Source organism: Vicia villosa, unplaced genomic scaffold (genome assembly GCF_029867415.1).
Source record: "Vicia villosa cultivar HV-30 ecotype Madison, WI unplaced genomic scaffold, Vvil1.0 ctg.000916F_1_1_1, whole genome shotgun sequence".
Taxonomy (NCBI): Eukaryota; Viridiplantae; Streptophyta; class Magnoliopsida; order Fabales; family Fabaceae; genus Vicia; species Vicia villosa.
Genome location: NW_026705411.1, coordinates 1 through 21,818, shown reverse-complemented (window position 1 = coordinate 21,818; position 21,818 = coordinate 1). Strand labels below are relative to the sequence as shown.

General features: G+C 38.0%; 1 protein-coding gene across 1 annotated transcript; it reads right to left on the bottom strand.

Annotated features, from left to right (window-relative positions):
* Positions 1-472: 472 nt before the first annotated feature.
* On the bottom strand, positions 473-4,675 carry LOC131632215 (uncharacterized). Its single transcript, XM_058902997.1, has 3 exons — positions 4,579-4,675; positions 1,682-1,767; positions 473-1,414 (listed from the first exon to the last, which is right to left on the bottom strand). Exons 1-3 carry the CDS (start codon positions 4,673-4,675, stop codon positions 473-475), a joined length of 1,125 nt encoding a protein of 374 aa, XP_058758980.1.
* Positions 4,676-21,818: the final 17,143 nt, after the last annotated feature.

Here is a 21,818-nt window from a genome sequence, read left to right as displayed (position 1 = left end):
ACTTGTGGACTTTCGCTAGTACTTTCCTCAAGCATGTCGTCTATGGGAAACTCCGTGAGATCCACCATATTGATCTTGACAGGCTCAGCAAACAAAGCCTCTTCCTGCCTGAGAGGGTCATAATCGATCTTCATTTTTCTTGCAGCAAATTTCAGTCGACCCTCTTGCAGCAATTTTTGAACCTGATCCCTGAAAAGGAAGCATTGAGAGGTTGAGTGCCCAAGATAATTGTGATATTTGCAAAAAAAAAAAAAAACTCTTTTTTGCCTTTTTTCTAATGGTGGTAACTTAGCATTTGGAGGTACCAATATTTGACCATCCTTAACTAACACGTAAAAAATTTCCTCGCATTTACTAACATCAAAAGTATAAATTTTTGCAGGAAATTTTGAGTTGTTATCGACAGTAACATTCTTCCCCTTCGAAGGGAACATTGACTTGCATTCATATGCAGGTCCTAGTTTCATCTCAGCTAAGTCGAGATCTCTGCCTCAGTTGGCGAGATAAAATCGGCCTCATATATAGGGTATGTATCATCATAATCGACATAGGCTACTTTTTCTTTCTTAGTCTTAGCCTTGGTATGTCTAACTTTTTCTAATTGTAACCGCTCAAGGTGTCGAACCCTATCATCTAGTTGTGACATACTTTTGACAAAGGTTGGGTCTATCTTCTTCCTGATGGAATTATCTAAAACCCCCACAGCCATTTGAACAAGTTCATGTTCGGGAATTTGCGTAAAACACTTTGCCTTCAATGGCTTAAACCTGTTTAGGTAGTCATCGATGGTCTCAAGGAACCTTCTCTTAATATTCGACAATTCGACTAAACTAATTTTCGAATGTCCCTCATAAAAATTTTCATGGAAACGTTTTTCCAATTTAGACCATGAGTCAATAGAATTAGGGGGCAGAGTGGTAAACCACGTGAATGCCGCCTTAGTGATGGATGAAGGAAAATGCTTCACTCTTAGGCTTTCATTGTTTGCCATGTCCCCCGACTCGGTCAAATATCTGGCTATATGTTTGACTGTTGATTCTATTGTTTCTCCCCCAAACTTGGTATACTTAGGTATTTTCCAACCTTTAGGTTTTTCCGTTTGTACAATGTACACAGATAACGGGGAAGAATATGTTGGCCTTTGTAATGAAGTATTCATTCCATTTCTGGCCATAATCCTTTCGACAATCATTGTCAGATTGTTCTCTATTGCTGTCTCATCTGGTCGATAGTTATCGACAATTTGATCAATGTCTTGTTGTCGATTCACCAACATTACTGGTTGGCGTCTTTCCCTTGATCCACCTAGGTTTGGTTGAGGCCTGGGGATTTGACATTGTTGCACTGTTTCGTCTTCCGCTAGATCTACTCCTGGTTGTATAGTTACAACATTGTGCCTATCCGTTTGAGGAGCCTGTCAACCAGGCGTTTGAGTTGCCCCCAATAAATTACATAGGTGAGTTAGTTGATTAACCACTTGCCTATTCGACTCTGCGGACTCCTGCATCATAGGATTGAAAATAGTACCCATTTGGTTAGTTAACATATTGACTAACTCATGGTTACTATCGTCCATTTGTTGTCTGAGTACCACTACAAAAGTATTCAACAACGGCTCAGCTCTATTTTGATTGGTTCTATTTTGAGCGTTTGGTGTAGCTCCCTGCAAAGATGAACTTACGCTCTGAACATTATTCGATACTAACGCCGCATTCGAAGTCGACTGATACCCAGGCATTAAGGAATTTGACATTCCATATAGGGGATCTACAATACCAAAACGGGGTTGGTTAGGTCTAAATGGTATGCTTGTTGTCATTCTCTACCTAGGGCCCCCTGGTGGAGGCACAGGGATATCCGCTACTACTGGCCCTATGACCGACGCTCTCATGGCCGCATTTGTCAACAGAGGATAAGGCTCAACTTGGTGATCGCGACAAAGTGGGTATGTCTGTGAATATGACTGCAAGTGCACAGTCTATCGCGTAGTTTTAAAAGATATCGAACCCAAAGGACTAAGAATCGACCTAATGTAGTTAATTGTCACTACGTAAATCTAAGGCTATCATTTGATTGATTAAGATCAGACGGGGGAAATAAATGAATAGAATTAAATTAAATCAAAAGGGAATTTATATCAGTATGTAATAGTTGGACATCGGGGATCTAGTAAACTATCGACGCAGATCGTAATTTAAAAATACTTTTCTGTAGAAATCATTAGTTTAAAAACCTTCCTCTCACACTCTCGTGTTTATTGATTATGATTTCATTATTAAACCTAAGTGAGCGCTCTCGCTGTATCAATTAAAGTTTAAAATGATTTTTGAAAACAAATGAAGACTGATTAACCTTTAAGCGCTCTCGCTGTATTTAAGGTTAATGCTTAATTCCTACTGTCCAGTTAAAACCTCGAACTCTCGTTTTTATTGATCCTAACTTCTATCGTTTTTAACTCTTGTTACAAAACAGTTTAATTAAGCATTAGAAATTATAGCCAGATAAATAAATTTTTGTTAATAAATTACGTAGATAGTGCCACTAGATTCCCTCAATTATATGACTTTACATATCGATAATGGATATTTAGCCGTACATTATTTTGATAGACGAATCAGAACAGATATAAATTAATCCGGACATAATTTGATAAATTAACATGAACAGTAGATAATAATTAATGCTAATAAATAAACCTGAATTAAATTGCAGACTGAAAATTGAAATCTTGCAGCACTGATTCTTGAATTCGGGACTTGAAATAAATGCTGAAACTAAATCTAATCCTAAAAACTAAAAGACTAAATCTGAAGCTTAAAAAGAAACTGAATTGCAATAGTATTTCCGGTGTGGAAATCTATTGCCGGAAGTGGTTTGGAAGAAGTAGACTTGAACTGGAATTTGCAGAGAAGAAAATGACGGAACTAGGGTAAAACTTCGTCCCCCTTTCAATTGGTTTTGTTGGGTTTTTATAGAGCTGCTTCAGATTCTTGTACTTGGATTCTTTTCGTCTCAGTAGCAAGCTTTTCGAAGGAGAACTAGGTGGAGAAAAAACTAGGCTTTGACGAACGTATCTTCCTGGGCGTGAGTGTGTGACTCACGTCACACACTAAGTAAACAAATTGGTGCCGACCGGCAGGGAGGGGGGCATGACGGAGGGCATGGCTCAGTGGGTGCCACTCGTCACGTGCTCTTCTTCTTGCGCCTTGGGCCTGCTTGCAGTATTAACGTGGGCCTGTTTCTTCCTATTTGCACCCCCATCAATTCAAGTGTCCTTTTAGCATTTTTCTCTTCATTTTGGCTCCTTTATTTGATCATTTCTTTTGCAAGTTCTGATTTAATAAATACTTGAAACAAATACGAAATACCAGCATAATACGAAATAAAGTAATAAAATCAAAATAAAATAAAACAATAATACATGTAAATTAAGCTAGATATACGATATGTTTTCGTGTTATCAAACTCCCCTACACTTGAACTTTGTTGGCCCTCAAGCAAACAATCAAAGAAAAAGAGTTTACATATGCTTGACAATCATCTCGATCCGTACACGGTCGCAATGATACTTTGCTAGAGATATAGAAGCTTAATACGAACACTAAAGACATAGTAGTGACACTAGACAACTCCAACTTATGCAAACCAATTCGAATCATGCTATTATATCTCCTCTAGGTCCTTTCGCTAGATTTTACTTGTTTTTATTCGAGCGCAATCACATTAAGCCCTTTATCTTCACACACACATAGTAGAGTAACCAGTTAGTGATTCTGATCCTTATTTACACGGGGCTCTGGCACATTTTTGTGGTACCCACTTCTTTTACCAACTGTAAGCTGTGGGGGATCGAACCGTAATTCGCCCTACCAAGTTCAATACCAGATACTTTTGAACCAACCGACAATAGGTTGCTTTATTGTTCGCGAGATACACATCCTTTGGGTTAAATGACCGGGTGAGGGTCACCTAGCTTAGTCGGTGTAATCTTTTAATTTTTTTACTGAAAAATTTTCAGGATCATTCACTTATATTCATCAGCTCTCTACGTAGTTTGTGTTTAAGACGGTGCCGACTGTTGAATAAACTACTCGAAGCTACTTTAAAGCTAGAGGTTAAAGATTTGGAATAATAGGTACTCAAATTGATCTTGCATACTTCGGGGTTCTAGAGTGTCAAGACTGTAGCAATTTTGTTTAATAGTGCTTCGGTTTCTAACGTATCTTTAAATTGTGTATCCTTGCACTTTTCGAGCGTGTCAGGCTATGCATATAAAAAGAATTTATGGTTCAAGTAGATGGAGAATTCGACAACTGAAAGATACTCGCATATATTGAACTTAAAGTACATGGATTGAAATGATAGAAAAGTAAAATATTTTTTTAGGGTAATAACTAGAAATACTGGAAATTAAATACTAGGAATTTAAATCTATCGAAAATAAAAAGAAAAGGAGCAAGCTTCCTCCCCCACACTTAAACTTTGTGTTATCCTCAATGCGACTTTGTGTGGTGGAAACGGTAAAAACTCACTACTCGTTTCGTCTTCCTCGTGCTCGGCCTCGTGCACGTGCTCTACCTCCCCTTCGTCCTTTATCGTCGTCTCTAGGCGGAACTATCCCAGCATGATACACATACTCATGTAAGCCTTCAACACGGTATGTCAAACAATGCATTTATTCCGTGAGGTTTGCAATGCTTTGATCATTCCAATATGCATAATCGTGTTGATCCCTTTGCATTTGACGCATCAGCGTCATCATTTGATTCTGCCCCGCCTCAATCCTCTGATGACACTGAGTTTCTTGCTCGTGGTTGCGTATCATCTCTCTATACACATCATCCAATGTGACTGGTTGATTCCTTCTCTGAGGTTGATGTCCAGATGATCCAACAACATTTTCAGGATTGGGTTGGGGGTTTTCATTGGGCTGAGGCTCTTCTTGATCTATTTCGTGTTCAATCTCATCCACATTATCTGCATTGTTCTGATTATCTTGAATGTTCTCACCAGGAGCAGGTGCGTCGAGATCATAGATCCAGTTGTTTCTGCGGTCTATCCTGGTGATCTCGCTGTTTGGAAATATCACACTACGAAATTCCCTATTTCGCACCATGAGGTTGAATTCTCCGTCCGGTCTTGCCTTGATGAGGCGACCAACTCTACAGTTGTTGATATCCATAAAAACGGCTGGTAGAGAAGGTAGATTTTATAGCCTATCATTTAGATCGAAGGCTCGAGCTATACTAGTGACAAGCCATCCTACATAGAATGGTGTGTTTCCTTCTCTTGGCACGAGAGCTTGAATGTGAGACATGAGGAAAGTGCTAGCGTTGATCCGATGGTTGGCAAAAGCACAATAAAAGAAGTATAACTCCTTGCCATTGACTTTGTTGTTGTTGGTCCTTCCGAAGATAGTATTGGCTAAAATGCGGTGGAAGTAACGCATGACCGGATTATGAATTTGAGAAGAAAAGCGCATGTCGGGAGCGACATTTTCGTTACCGTACATACGTTGCCATATATCATTCGATGTTCTTTGCCAGTCAAGCTCGGGCGGAATTCTATAATTGACTCCCTCAACACGTGTGAACTGAAAGATCACACTTAGGTTGTCTTGATTCATGGTGTACTCTCGGTTGAATAGTCGGAAGGTAGCGGTTCCGATGAGGTTGTGAGAAGCGTCGGTGGGTGTGTTGTAAATATATGAACTTGGAAACTCCAAGGTTAACGCCTCGTATGTGGGGAAGTCCAGTGTGCTTACGAATGCTAAACCCGTTTTATTGAGCAATATTCGCACACCGTTGTCGAACCCCCAAACTTCGCAAACTTTCAATATGGGCGAATCTTGATGACACCACCCCTCTCTGAGAGAAACTTCGATAATGGTTGCGTTGAATTTCACCCGCTTCTCCGTTCCAGAAAATGACACCAGGGAACTCGGTTTCATTTTGATTGTTGAGGTTGGCCATGACAATTGTTCTGCAGAAAGTATGGAAAATTTTTGTAAAGGAAAAAGCAGAAGGATGGTTATGGTTCTGTTGTTGCAGTGAGATTATATAGGGGTGTGAAAGTTGGAAATGGATTGAATGAGTAGTAAATGGATATAAATGTGAAGTTTGAAAGGAAGATGAGAAGAAAATATGAATAAATGAGCACTCATTGGAAGTTTGAATATCATAGAGAAAGCAAAGAAATTTTTTGGAGTGGGAACGAAGCAAGTGCGTTCCTGCACTTATAGGAAAGTGACGGACGTCACTTTGGTGAGTGGGACGGTCGACGTAGGGTCCCTTGTGACGGACGGCAGCACATGCATGTACATGCATGTGTGAGACCACTTTGTGTGTTGCAGCGTGTATTCAGCGTGTGCAGAGATTCTTTGACCAAGTTGCATGCCATGCTATTGGACCATCATTTAAATGTCATAAATAACTTTGACTGGTAGTCAAAGTATATAATGGGGTGCGTATATAATTCTCATTACCCAAAATAAATAAATAGCCTATACCAGTATAATTTTTATAACAGTAGCAGAGTAGAGTATAGGTAGCAGACTAAAATTGTGTTGTGTTCAACAGATATAGCAGTGCAACAATATTTATTTTTAAACTATAGCAGATAGCAGCAAATATTATAATGCACACACACACAGTAGGGATTTAGCAGATGAAATAAAGCAGAGAAAAATAAAAACCAGAATAAAGAAAACTGCTGAATTTCATTAAAATCAAAAACTTGGAATTAATATTTTTGTCTAAAAATAAAAATACTAACTAATTAAAATACTGAAATTGAAAAACTGAAAATTAAAACTACTAAAACGATAAATCCTAACTAAGTATTTCCTTCCCCTACACTTAAACTAGACGATGTCCTCATTGTCAAAATGTAATAGTTAGAAATCTAAACTAGAGGTCTTCAATTAGCCACTTTTCGGAGAAGGGACGAACTAAAAATGTTGATATAAACTTTCGAGATTTGCCGTGACCAAATCCATAAATTCGTGGAAATCTCCTCGGAGTCTCCCTAAGTCGGTACGAAGTACAACAACATCGTTCCGAAGGGTCTTAATAGCAGCAGTATGGTCAACCATAAGCACATCCTCATCAGGGGTAGCATGAATGTCATGGTAGCCAGTTGGTGTCATCGGATAACTTTCTTCCTCCTCGAGATCATTTTCACCTTGTCCTTCCAAGTCATATAGCCAGTTTTCTTTCTTGTGAACACTTGTGAACCTAATGCAAGGTAAGCCAAAATGATGAACGGGCTCATAGTTCTCTAGAAGCTGATAAGGTGGAGAATCATAATTGCTAATTAGGCTTTTGTTGAAGCAAAACTCGATGTCCATGGATTTGAATCCTCCATATGGAATCAATCTAGCAAGCGGTGCTCTTAAGGACAGGGCACGAGCGATCTTTCTGACAAGACCACCTACAAGGATAGGACCAATGGTGTCTTAGGCTAGAACGGCCATCCTAGAAAGCATAAATGATACTCCTACAACTGGTCTGGATTGGAAAACACACATCATAATGCACAGCTCATCCTTAGTCACCGAGTTATCACATAAAGGTTTTCCAAGAAGTGTAAAAGCTAGTATCATGTGGAAATACCTAATGGCGGGATTGTGGATTTCCAAAGAGAGTCGTAGATCATTCTGGTTTCTACTAGATATTGTCATACCCCAATTTTTGACCTAAGATACCACCTCATATCATTTGCATATGCATCATTTGCATCTCTAACAAATTGCATAGCTTGTGTTTGCTGCTTGTGACTCAACAGGGTTTAATCAAGAAATCACTCATCAGTACAAGTAACAATCAATTAGGGTTTTGTTCTCCATTCATCTCAAATGAACCATCTTCATCAACAGTCAACATTTGGTCCTCGAAGATTCATTTCAACAAGCTCAAAAGTTCTGAATCAACCAGATTAGGGTTTTTACTGAAGACAGTAAACTCCTGACTTTTGCTCAGGATTTGACCTAATGACTTGGGACATGACCTCAAGACCCCAAGTAAATCATTTTGACCTAATCTATTGACTCAAGACATCTCACACAAGGATTGATCAACAGTGAATTTTCAAATCATCAGATTAGGGTTTTGAATTATCAAGGACTGAAATCAGGGATCACATTTGGGAGACCCTAAAAAGCTCCAGGGGATCATTCAAAGGTTTCAATCATCTTCAAATAATCCCTATGGAAATATCCAATGGAAATTGTATCTCAATTCATGATCCACAGTCATCAATCTCATCAGGTCGACAATTGGGGTTTTTGACCTAATTCACCTGAACCACAGACTTTTTAATCAGAACATGGTGCCACAACTTAAACTATGGCTCAAGATCCTCCAATAACTCAATGTGATCCATTCATACCATTCATTTGGTAAGGATAGCTTGGTTCATTTGAAAGCTCCAGAAACGCGATTCGTCTGAAAAAGTCAACTGTACAAGATCACCATTGACTTTTTGGAAATTTTGGTCAAACATGACTTTTGAAGTTTTAAATCATCAATATATGATATATGAAGTCATTTGATCAAGGAAAATCAAGAAAATCAATCAAGAATCAAAAAGTCAAAAGTTTGACTTTCATACTTAGAAAATTTTGTAAGTGTTTTTCAATGGTTTTTTCCAAACTTTGGAAGGGAATAACTCAAAATTTCACCTACAAACTGAAAAAAACTTCCAACATGAAAGTTGTAGATTTTGATCCAATAAACAACTTTGTCACATAAAATGTTTTTCCAAAAGATCAACCATTTAAGAGATATGGAGCTTCAAAGTTGGTATCTTTTGAAAAATGCACTTAAAATCTCACTTTCTTCAAAGTTCATGGATCTTTTTCACTCATTTCCTTAAAGGTCTTGAAGAAAATTTCAACTAGGGTTTTGAAGTACATAACATGAGCTTTCCAAAATGTCCAAGAGCATGCAAAAATATGAAGCATAGCTATGGTTTTGAATTTTGACATTAGTGAACATTATGCATGAAATTTCAAACCATTTTCACTAAGTTTCAACACTATATGACCTATAATGCAAGTAATGATACATCAATGCAATAATTGAGAGATATTTTCTGATTTGAAGATCAAAATGGAAGGAGATAAGGAGCTTGGAAGTTTAACCATGGTTAAGTCATTTTAACCATTTGCATTTAATGTGAAAGATTCCATTTTTTCTCCAAATGCCAAATCACCATTCTTTGATCAACTTGCAAGGCTTTGTATTCAGAATCCTTGGCCTATAAATAGAGGTCCAAACTTCATTCAAAATCACACCAAAACCTCATAAGCATAGGTTTTCTCTTCCTTTCTTGAATTGCAAGTTTCATAGTTTCAAAGAGGTAAAATTCTCAACCTCTAAACCTTTGAAGTTCTAGGCAAAGTGATGCTTCTAACACTTCCTAAATATCATATGGAAGTTGTTTGAACCATTGAAACCTCCCAAAACACCAAGAACTCAGAATCACTACCTCACTTCCCAACTATGCATAACACTAGCCTTATCATGCCAAAATCAATTCCAGGCCAATTCTATCCAAGCTAATCATCCAAACACATTCCATATACCATATGTGAGCTATCCCAACCATCATTCATGACCTGTAACCTCTGAATCTTCAAATTCGATTCATACTCCAAAGCTCTGCAGATCGGGTTCCATGACCATGCTCAGATGAATTCAGGTTGTTCCAAGCATCCAGACACCTTCCATAATCATCATTTAAGCTATTCAGATCATCAAACAGCATCTGTAACACTTCTATTGAAGAATTCAATCTCTAATTTTGCCGTTTTTGAAGGTAAGCCTCATGAACTTCAAACTCATACATACATGCATCATAAACGAAATATTGATATGCCATCTTGTTTCTGCACCTGTGAGGATCATTAACCCTCAATCAATTGCATCCTAACTTGCATACACACGATTTCACATTGAATTTCAGTTTTAGGGTTCTTCATGTTCATCACAAAATTGATTACCTTAGAGTGAAAATAAATGAATTATGAGGCCACCATCATGTTCCTCGTGAAAAACCGAGTGAGATAGACCCTTTACTTGATCAAAACAACAAAGTTTTAAAGATTTTCAAATTTCAGTTGGGGTTGTGTTCTTGGCGCGTTTTTTTGGTTTGGAAAATTCAAATCCTTGTTTTAAAACATAATCAATTGAACGCGTGTGTATTACAAGCCACAAGCGTGGCTCAGTTGGCAAGTGTTTTGGTTAGTGAGAGTGAGGGCGTGGGTTCAAACCCTTGTGAAGACAAACCTTTTTTTTAATCACTATTTTTCTTCATTATTTACACAAACTTCATCTAATTAATTAACCAATCAAAATTAATTATTTTTACTTCATTTTTTGCACACTTCATATTTAATATATATATTTTATGAATATAAAAAAAATCACAAAAAATATTTATTTCATGTGTTTTTATTAAGTTTAAAGTGACTTGTTTTTTTAAATGTTTTAATACTTTAAAAATAGTTTTTTCACTTGATTTTTTAAAACTTAATCACTTGTAAATATTTTGTGATCAAACCCTAATTATTTAGGTATTAATTAAGTATAATCTTTGTTTTTATCTTAATTAAGTGGACTTTTTTTCAAAATTTCAAACCGTTTTAAAACGAACGATCACAGTTTTTCAAAACAATAAACCATTTCTTTTTGGTTTTCTTTTCAAAAGAAACTATTGAATAAATCTTTTTGGATTGATCAATTGATTTTCAAAACACTGGGCCTCTCGAATATTAGAGAGTATAAGTCCCATTCCTTTTTCTTTGTACAGTTTTTCTTTAAACAGAAAACTTCTTTCAAAACAAAACTTTCAAAGCTTTTCAAAAGCGAAACCTCGCGTTTTTTTAACAAAACAATCAACCATGTTTTATAAAATAAAACATGGGCCTCCACATATGTATAAGTCCCATTCCCTTACATGAAATTAGGTATTTCATTGTACATACACCTTTTTTGTACATACCTCGATCAATTTGTTTTTAACCTTGAATAACAAATCAAAAATGAAGGTTTTCTTTAAATCTTCCCAAAAATACCATGGGCCTCCATGTAGGTATAAGTCCCAAAGCCTTTGTAAATACTTGTTTACATAGCTTTTGAATAAACTAAATGGACCTCTCCCCGAGTATAAGTCCCGAGCCCCCGCGTATACAAATGGATCATCCTTACAGGTATATTTCCTTCATAAACTCCATTGTATACACACACTTTGTCATATATAACTGTTCATATTTGCTCATATTTGTTCATGTACTTGTTAATATTTGTTCGTACTTGTTCATATTTTTGATTGTGTTATGTATACTTGTTCAACTTAGTACAACACTAGGTTCCCCATAGCCTCCTATTGGGCTTCGTGCAAAGAATCTCCCTAGTTTAGGTTAGGACATAGAGTATGGTTTCCCGGTGAAATCGCTCTAAGAGCTCAAACCAACTATATCATGCTTCCTCTTGGGCTTCGTGCAAACGACTTGTGCCTCCCATAGCCTCCTCTTGGGTTTACAATGCAAGGACCCTCGATTGTCCCTCCCATAGCCTCCTCTTGGGCTTACAATGCAAGGACCCTCGGATAGCCTCCTCTTGGGCTTCGTACAAGGACCCACGAGCTTCTTATAAGCATCCCCAATATCCAAAACAAATACCCTAGGAAATTAGACATTTATCATCTCTATGATAGGAGTATCTCATCTATATCATCACAAACAATCAATCAATCAAATAACTCTTTTTGCCACAAGGCTGGCTAATCAATCAAACTTTTTGCCACCAGGCTGGCTGATTAATCAAAGTATTTGCCACAAGGCTGGCTTCGTCGAAACTTTTGCCACAAGGCTGGCTGATTAATCAAAACTTTTTGTCACAAGGCTGACTTCATTGAAAGTTTTTGCCACAAGGCTGGCTAATCAACTTGTTTTTTGCCACAAGGCTGGCTAAACAAAAATCATCTTTATCATTCTAAGCGCCATAAGTGGCACAACCCAGGGCTTATAATGAAAAAATTTCAAACAAAATCAAACAGATGTATGTGATGATATAGATTAGATACATCGAACATTTAGATGACATTTGTCTCTTATCCTTTGCTTCCACTAGCATAAGTGGGAACTACGATTGCTCTGAATTTCTCAACACCCCTTTGAGAATACGTAGGCACAAGGTCGTATCCTTGACGAGCAAAACTTCTCCCTCAAACCACTCAAACCTTAGCACCCGTAGACCCCGAGCTACAGATGCTCTGATTCCCTCTAAGGGATATGTATGCAGAAGATTGCGATGATCTTTGCGAGCATAATCAAACAAACACCTTAGTTTCCCACCTATTTCACAACAGAACCTCCACCATAACATAGAATGAAACAAACATAACAAAGAAGCCTATAGAGTACTATAGATACGTTGGGTGCTAATACCTTCCCTTCGTATAACCAACCCTCTTACCCAAAATCTCTCCCCTACTTTTAAGGTTATTGCAGCTTTTTTCCTTTTCCTACTTTGGAAACAATAAAAAGTTTGGTCGTGACAAAAACAAAGAAAAATCTTTTTCTTGAGCACTCGAGCCCAAAGAAGGCATTAGGTGTCTCATCCCACAAACGATTTTTTTCCCCGCGACAGAAAAATGGCGACTTCACTGGGGACAAAACTTTTTATTGTTTCCAAAGAAAGGGTTAATTCTAATTTTTATGTTTGTTATTTCATTTTTGTTACATGTGTGGTTCTGTGGTTCTGTTACATCTGTGGTTCTGTTACAAGTGATACATTATGGACAAATCCTAACCCGGATTAAGTACACATAAGAATTAGGTGGAGGGTATAGTCATGTATGGCATACAAGGAGTCAGTCCTTAAAAAGCTGGCATGAGAATCCTTCCGCTCAATGGAGGTTCCTTGTTGGTAGTATATGTTTAGCAAGTTCAGTTGCGAAGACATTATTGCTTTCATTGAACTGTAGAAGCTGAGTTGGCTGTAGAATCCATAACTCATCCTGGCCTTATTAGGTTGTGGCGCAGAAACTATTCAGGTGAAGACTTGGATTAGTTGTCATGCGGAGAGCCACACTCAGACGAGTTTTTCTTGAGAATATTGCTAGCTCACAAGTTCAGTTGTGCAAGTCGGTAATATCCGAAAGAAAAATGTAGACTTTGACGTATCAGTAGAACATGTTGTGCAGGTGATTAACCCCTAGTACTATCCCATGTTTGGTTCTCTGACCTCATGCTCGTGACGCTGGACCTTTGAACCTATGTGTACCATGTCTGAATTACCATGTTTGTAGTACCATGTTTGCGTTACCATGTTTGCATTATCATGTTTGCCTTACCATGTTTGTACATGTGGCATTATGTCATACCCTAATTTTTGACCCCCCTGAGATGGCATATCTTCAGGATTTTTCATCAGGTCAAGACAAGTTCCCAGAGCAGTCACTTCTCCATCTGGTATCCAATCGAGGATGCTCAAAGACAAGAAAGCTCAGGCAAAGGATCAATCAATACAAGGATTAGTCCCTAATACAATCATGAGGCTCAAAAACTTCACTTTTCTCATCTATGATTGATTAGACATCCAGTCATATGAGTACAGGTTTACTCAGGTCACCAGACTAGGGTTTTGAGCCTATCAAGGACTAAAATCAGGGATCACTTTTGGGAAACCCTAAAAAGCCCCAGGGAACCATTCAAAGACATAAATCATCTTCAAATAACTCATATGACAAGATCCACTGGACATCACACTTCAATTCAAAGTCTACAGTCATTATTTTCACATGGTCGACAAATTAGGGTTTTGACCTAATTCACCAAGATAGTTGACTTTTAATCAGGGCATGAATCCAAAACTCAAGACATGATTCAAGAATCTCTACTACCTCAATATAATCCATTTACATCATTCATTTGAGGAAAAGATCTTGTTTCTACACAAAAGCCCAAAAATTCACTTTGTCAGGAAAAAGTCAACTGTGAAGGATCATCATTGACTTTTAAGGTTTTTGGTCAAAAAATGACTTTCAAAGATCAATATCATCAATATATGGATGTCAAAGTCATTTGACCAAAGAAATTCAAAGAAATTCATCAAGGAGCGAAAAGTCGGGAATTAGGGTTTTTGAAGGCATGGTGAGAACTCAAAATTTCACCTACACAACTCAAAAAACTTCCAACATGAAAGTTGTAGATCTTGCAAAATAAAACAACATCTTACAAAGGAACTTTTTTCAAAAGATCAACCATTTATGAAGTTTTGGAAATTTTGAAGTTTAGGTCATAAACACTTAGAAATTTTTCTAAGTGTTTTAACCTAGTTTTCTTCCAACTTTGGCCTCATTTTTCACAAATTTTCCAAAGGATTCTGAAGAAACTCCAAACTAATGATTTGAAGTAGATGTTTAGGGCTTTCCAAATTGTGTTCAACCTTCTCCAAATTCATTTTGAGCTAGGAGTTATGCTTGTTCAAAGTTGGCCTCATGAAGTGAAATAATAGGTCATGTACAATTTGAAACTTTGCAATTTTGTGCATTTTGCTTCACTAAATGATGCTACACGACCTCTAATACATCTGAAGACATGCCATACATTCAAATTCATCATTGCATAAGGATTAGAGAAGATTCCCAAAAACAAAGGCATGTGATTATGTAATGATTGCATTTTTGAATTTATGGCAAATGGTGAATCATCAAGGAATCTTGCTCTAAGCCAATTAGAACTCTCCTCTGAATCAGAAATGTTCCCTAAGATCATGCAAGATCAATGGTTGGGGAAGCTAGCCCGAAAATGCATCATTGCATTTGGAATATTTTCAAACTTTCTTCATGGCTAAGAAACCAAACTCACCTCATTAAGCAAGCTCACTATGCACACTTACTCTGATCCAATTGCCTATAAATAGAGGGCTCATTCTCATTCAAAAAACACACCAAAGCAACTTAATTCCTTGCTTTCTCTTTCTCTTCTCATGCTTATTGTTTTTCAAAGTTCTTTGGCAAGAAGAATCGTTTTCTTCAAACCAGAGCTCATCTTTGGAAAGTAAGCATTCTAACATCTCAAGGGAGGTCATTTGAGGTGATCCAAGCACCTGGATCACTTCTGTAAGTGGAGGAACACCATTGTTGCTCTCACTTTGGAGCATTTGCAGTTGGAGGTCCATGGAGTAATTCAGGAGGTTCTGAGCCAAGCCAATCATCCAGGCACATTCCTCAGGTCATAGTGAAGCTAACCAGATGGATGCAGCTCATCTGTAACTCAAGAATCAACACCCTCCATGTTCACTTGAAGCTGAAATCGAGGGAGGACCATAGAGCAATTCAGGAGGATTCATGCTCCAATAAGCATTCAGTTAGCATCATTGAGTCTCAGGGAAGCTATTGAGATCATTCATTCAAGCCCAGGTGCTCTCAATCATCCTCACGACCTCCATTTTCAGAGGTAAGTTCCTGAACCTCACTTCTCTAATTTAAGTACTCTTTGTGAAATAGCTCGATTCTATCTTGTTCAGCATCATCAGAGGATTGAAAACCCTCTATCATCATCCATTTATCTTGCAGTATAGTCATTTAATTTGATTTTGAAATTTTAGGGTTCTTCACGATTTCTGGTAAATTAGTTAGATGTAGTTAATATTAATTCATGTTAGTTACATATTTAGAATCGTGAGTGAATTTAGAGCAAGTTTCATGTTTACATCATTGCAAATGGTTGAGAGTTGAGAGAGTTCAGAAATTTGAATTGATGGAGCTTGAGGTTGAAGACGAAGATGGAGGGTGGCGCCATTTTTTCAAATCTCTGAGCAAAGTTTGTTTTATTTTTAATGATAGGCGTTCCCTTAACGACTGAACAAACTTGCCCTAGTGGCCTCCCATACGCCCTTAGTATCATCATGCCTTAAGTCTGGGGTTCGAATCCCTCTCGCCCCAGACTTTTTGATTCTTTTATTTTTTAAGGATTTACAACTTGTTTTGAAACATAACCAAATGAAGGCAAGTCACTATCACCACACGCGCGTTGGCTCAGTGGTGTTTGTTTTGAGTGTGTGGCCTAGAGGGCGTGGGTTCAAACCCTCCAAGGGCCAAAACTATTTTTTTACACACAATTTCTTTCATTTTCTCACAAAACTTCACATATTTATTTAACCTATCAAATTAATTTATTTTCACTTCATTTTTCACACACTTATCATTTAATATACCTATTTTGTGAATAATCAAAAAAATCATAAAAATATTATGTATTTCTTGAATTTTAATTAGGTTTAAAATAGTATGTTTTTAAGTGTTTTCTTAAATACTTTAAATATATATATTATCACTTTATTTTAACCTAATCAATTTGTAAATATTTTTTTTGATAAAACCCTAATTGTGTAGGTCTTAATTAGTTAAAAAGTCTTTATTTTTACCCTAATTAAGTTGGCTTTTTTTGTCAATTTTCAAAATTGTTTTCAATCTCTGATAAAATCAAATGGTTAAGGTTTTCAAACAACAAAACCTTGTATCATTCCAAATCATTTTCAAATTGCTTTTACACCAGTACTGTAAAGTACTGGGCCTCTAATAGAGTGTAAGTCCCAAACACCTTCTCTTCTTAGCTTGTTTTCAAAACTGTATTTTCAAAATCTTCTTTCTGTTTTCAAAACATTCTTCTGGTATTTGAAGGGCATTATTCCCGGTGAAACTCTTCAGATACCTATGTGACCTTTGTCCATCTTCACTTCTTCTGTTTTCAAAAATCATTAACTGTTTATCATATATATATTCAACTGTCATCAACAAAACAACAAAAATTACTGTTGAGGCTCTGTACATACTTCTTCAATGGCCTCCACTCCATCCAGGTTAGGCTTTACAAGCTTTCAATTTACAGTCTTTATTTAAATTACTGTCAAATATAAACTGTGCATATATTAGTTTAGAACTACGTTTGAGTATAAACCTTAGGACAGTTAAACTATATATATATTATAGGAATATGGCCTAGGATTGAGAATGTCTTCCCGGTGAAGGCTCTTTCCTAATTAGAGATCTGTAGTTCAAACCCCCAAGATGAATTATTCCCGGTGAAACATCTTGGCAAAAACCTTAGAATCCAAATAAATAGGACACATCCACCCAAAGAGGAACTATTCCCGGTGAAACCTCTTACCCATTTGCTTAGAGCCAAAATAAGTTCAAAACTACATAGCTTTCTCTTGTGCTATAACAAGGACCCTCGATTAGCCTCCTCTTGGGCTTTGTACAAGGACCCACAGGCTTCTTAAAAGCATTTCCAGCTTCCTCTTGAGCTTGTATACAAGGACCCATCAGGTTTCTTATAAACATAGGAACAGGTCTTTAGTCACCTTTTAGCCTACCCTGGTGAGTTTCTTCCAATTTAAACCAGACTTTAAACAAGCTAAGTTTGTCTCAATTTTACATTGAGTACACCTTTTGGAATGAGAGACATGGACAGTCTCTGTCACCCTTATCTTCATCAATCTTCCTTAGCAGAGTCTAGGATCCATGCTTTGGGTCATCCTCAGCATTGAGTCAGCCTTCATCTTGGGCTTTAAACAAGAAGTCTCCATTAGATAATCTTTCTGCCATCCATTTCAAACAAAACCCCTGGAAAGGGTTAGCCTCCAAAGTCAATTTAAAATCATTCCTCCATTTCATATAAACCCCTGGAAAGGGTTAGCCTCCAACATCTGTCAAAAAATGTCAAAACCCCTGGAAAGGGTTAGCCTCCAAAGTCAATCATTAAATGTCAAAAAAATAAAGATTCATTTCTCTTAGGAGATAATTTCCCCAAAAAGAGTCAAAACCCCTGGAAAGGGTCAGCCTCCAAAAAAACATGATAAAGTCAGTCTTTTAACAGACAATTTCTCCAGCTGAGTCAAAATCCCTGGAAAGGGTTAGCTTCCAAAGAAAAACAGTCTTTTAATAAATAAAACCTCCTCAGTAGAGTCAAAACCAACAAAAATAGTTAGCCTCAACCTTGGGCTTCATACAAGGCACCCAAACAATAAAACTCCCCTGTTAAGAGTCAGCCTCAACCTTGGGCATTGTACAAGGCAGATAATAGAGTCTCCCCAGTGAGTCCTTCATCACTCAGTAGCCACAACCTTGGGCTTTGTACAAGGCAGATAAACCATACTTTCATGTGTCAAAGATTCCTAACACTTAGGATCTTTCCCCATATAGTCATCCATACTTAATTCATTTAAGAGTCCGCCACAACCTTGGGCTTTGTACAAGGCAGAAAATAATGTTTTCCCTAGCAACAGTTAGCCACAACCTTGGGCTTTGTACAAGGCACATAAATAGAGTCTCCCTAAGTAGAGTCAGCCTCAATTCTGGGCTTTGTACAGAACACAAAAAATACCACGTAATTAATCCCCAGTGGAGTCATCTCCCAAAGTCAATAATAATTAATAAGTCAATCAAAAAGCCTCAAGCTTGGGCCTCATACAAGCCAGCTAAAGTCAAATCTTTTATACAGTAGATAGACATAGCTTATCTCTATAGAGAGATATTTTTACTACTCTACCACATTCAAACAAACAAACATTTCAATTTCAATTTCAATCAAAGTCTCCCATTTAGGACTCTGAAAGACATGCTCTGGCACATCCCCAGACTTGTACACTTTCCCTAATTTGGACGAGCATCTTTCTTTCATTTTAGAGGCACGATGGCTGTCATACTTGATCAACCAAGTAGACTCCCCTCTTAAATGAAATGAATCCAGTTATTCTGTCACTCCTTTAAATGTTTGTGGTAGAATAGTACAAATACCTCTCTGTAGAGATGATTTCATGTCTCTTTACTGTAAACAGAGATTTAATTCCAAGCTTCAACCTTGAGCTTCAAGCAAGGCACCAAAAACAATTAATTTCCCTAGTTAGTTCCCCGAACTACATTAAGCTCTGACTTCCACTAGGGATATGTAGGCATGAGGTTCACAAGGAATCTCAGCGAGCTAATAAAATACCAAAAATAGTCAGTCTGTCTATCTGTCTGTCTTTTCAAATCAAATCAATTCCTTCTCCTAACACAAAGGAGAAACTTTCCCAATCTTTAGCAATAAACACAATCACAAATGACACAGAGAAGGTTCCTGTAGAGTACTACAGATATGTAGGGTGTTTAAACACTTCCCTATGTATAACCGACCCCCCGGACTCCAGAATTTCTAGTCTAGGTGAAATCCCCACACTTAGCAAACTCCTAGGGTTTAGTTGAGATCTTTTTTCCCCTTTCCTACTCGTAGGACAAATAAGAAAGTTCGTGTGATATCGTAGGAAGAACTGAAATAAAATTCATCCCACCACGGGCGCATTCTCCTTCCAAATTTCGCGTGAAGGGTTTAGCGTGCCGTCCTCCCAAGTGAAACGGGGAGGTAAAGAAAACGACACCACAGTAAAAATGGCGACTCTGCTGGGGATATAAGTGTTAAAAACCTTGGTTTTTCATCCAAACCAATGGTTGACCTGTTGCTGGTCCAGCCCCAATGAGGAATTAGGGATGCCAAATTCCCCCTCAAACAAGAGAGGTCCTGCCTAACCTCTGTGTCATATCATGTGTTTGCTGCATTTATATTTGTTTATTTTGTTTATTCTGTATCGGGAAAGGGCTTGATTCCCCCTCGTGGTGAGAAATCCTATACCCGGATTTGAGTGCAACATAAGATAGGATGGAGGATGTCTTCCCGGTGAAGGCCCTCTAATCTTGGTTCACAATTCTACTCTTGGGATTTGCCTGGCTGGTTGTGATTAACTGCGCCACTGCATTCCGAGACTGATTTGTACCAGGAGGACCTAGAAACACATTAACCCCACTTAAAGCCTTTTTTTTTAGGACGTAGAGCGGTGATTACGGAAGTAATTGTCACGCAGATACTACACTCAGAGAAAACTCTCTTATAGATACCAATCAACGTATCTTTAAGGTTGAGCAAAAACTCTGAGACCCCTAGAACCCGTTCTACAGGTACAAAAATCCTTATCCTTAGTTTACCATTGGGGCGGGATTTGCGTTTGGACTTCATGACCACTATACCCTTCAATGCCATGTTTGTTTAAAACTCTTATGTGTGCATTCATGCATTCATGCATCATTCATTAATAAACAACTAAAAACAAAAAGAGTCTTTTTCGAGTCGTTTTTCAAGGAAACTAAATAACGAACGTTTTGAACTTCATAGAAAGAGAGAAACGGAGAAAGGACTTAAGGATCTATATTATGGATTACGGAAGAAAGAGAGCTAGGAAATACACCTTCAAGATTCCCCAGGTCGAGGAACTGGGAAAGCTCGGAAAACTGGTGGTCAACCCCCAGGCTTTCAAGGAGAAGTATGGAAAACTTCTGCCTTTGCTCAATACCAACATTGTGGATGGGATCCTTCCCACCTTGGTGCAGTTTTACGATCCAACGTATCACTGCTTCACCTTTCCAGATTATCAGCTCATGCCTACGTTAGAGGAGTACTCTCGTCTGATTGGAATACCCGTGTACGCGCAAGATCCGTACTCCGGTTTGGAAAAGAATCCTGACGACATTATCATTGCTGCAACTACTCCTTTGAACGTAGTCGACATCAGAACTCATATGGTGAGTAGAGGAGGAATTCAAGGATTTCCCTCCAAATTCCTGTTTGATCAAGCTCGGTACTTCGTCAGCATCCAAGATATGAGCGCTTTTGAGGAAATCTTGGCTTTGCTTATCTACGGATTGTTTTTGTTCCCTAACATTAACGATTTCGTTGACATCAACGCAATTAAGATCTTCTTGATTGGAAATCCAGTTCCAACCTTGCTTGCGGATGCTCATCACTCTATGCATTCAAGAAACCTGCAGCGAGGAGGATTAATCACATGCTGCGTACCGTTGTTATACGAATGGTTCGTTTCACACCTGCCAAAGTCTAGCACTTTCTGGAATATGAGGGATGGCCTTTACTGGTCACAGAAAATCATGTCTCTCACTCATACAGACATTGATTGGTGTAGTCCTGACAACGACGAAACCAAGATCATCTTCAGTTGCGGAAGTTTTCCCAACGTACCCCTTATTGGGACTAAGGGAGGAATTAATTACAATCCAGCTTTAGCCCGTCGTCAATTCGGCTATCCTATGAAAAATATACCAAGTAACATCCAATTGGAGGGTCTGTTCTTCAAGAACATCGACGATCATGGCAACATGCTGAAGAAGGAAATTGTCCAAGCCTGGCGTCTTGTTCACAGCAAAGGGAGAACATTGTTAGGAAAACATCTTTGCATCTCCCTGGATCCTTACCTTCAATGGGTACGCGTCAGAGCATTCAAGCTCAGGATGCCATATCAACATCAAGAACCTATTCCCCTAAGGGAACCAATTTACCTTTTCTCCACCGATGTTGAAAAACTGCAAGCGGCATTAAACAAGGTATGCCAAGAAAGGAATGCTTGGAGGAACAAGTATCGAATTGTCAACACGGAAAATGTTGAGATTCAAAACATCCTAAGAAGGAAGGATGAGTTACTTGAAGTACTCGATCGACAAGTGACACAAACGTCACCTTCTCATCATATCCCTCCTGCTTCCTGGATCATCGATCAGCTCACGTCAGAGAACGCTCAGCTCAAGAAACAGAAGAAGATGTTAGAACGTGAAGTCGGCTCATCATCAAAGTTTTAGAGTCCTTTCTCTCAGTTTCTCTGTATTTCCATTTTCAAAGTGTGTAAAAAACGGCGTTTTCGCTTAATTAATAAAAGTTTGATGTTTCATAACGTAATTATGGTGTTTCCTTGAAAAATAATAAC

Coding starts and splice junctions, on each gene's coding strand:
- LOC131632215 (XM_058902997.1), bottom strand. CDS start 4,675: ATGCATTGTTTGACATACCGTGTTGAAGGCTTACATGAGTATGTGTAT. Junction 1,768..4,578: donor CGATAAAGGACGAAGGGGAG/GTAGAGCACGTG, acceptor TTGGTATTGTAG/ATCCCCTATATGGAATGTCA. Junction 1,415..1,681: donor TATCGAATAATGTTCAGAGC/GTAAGTTCATCT, acceptor CCTGGTTGACAG/GCTCCTCAAACGGATAGGCA.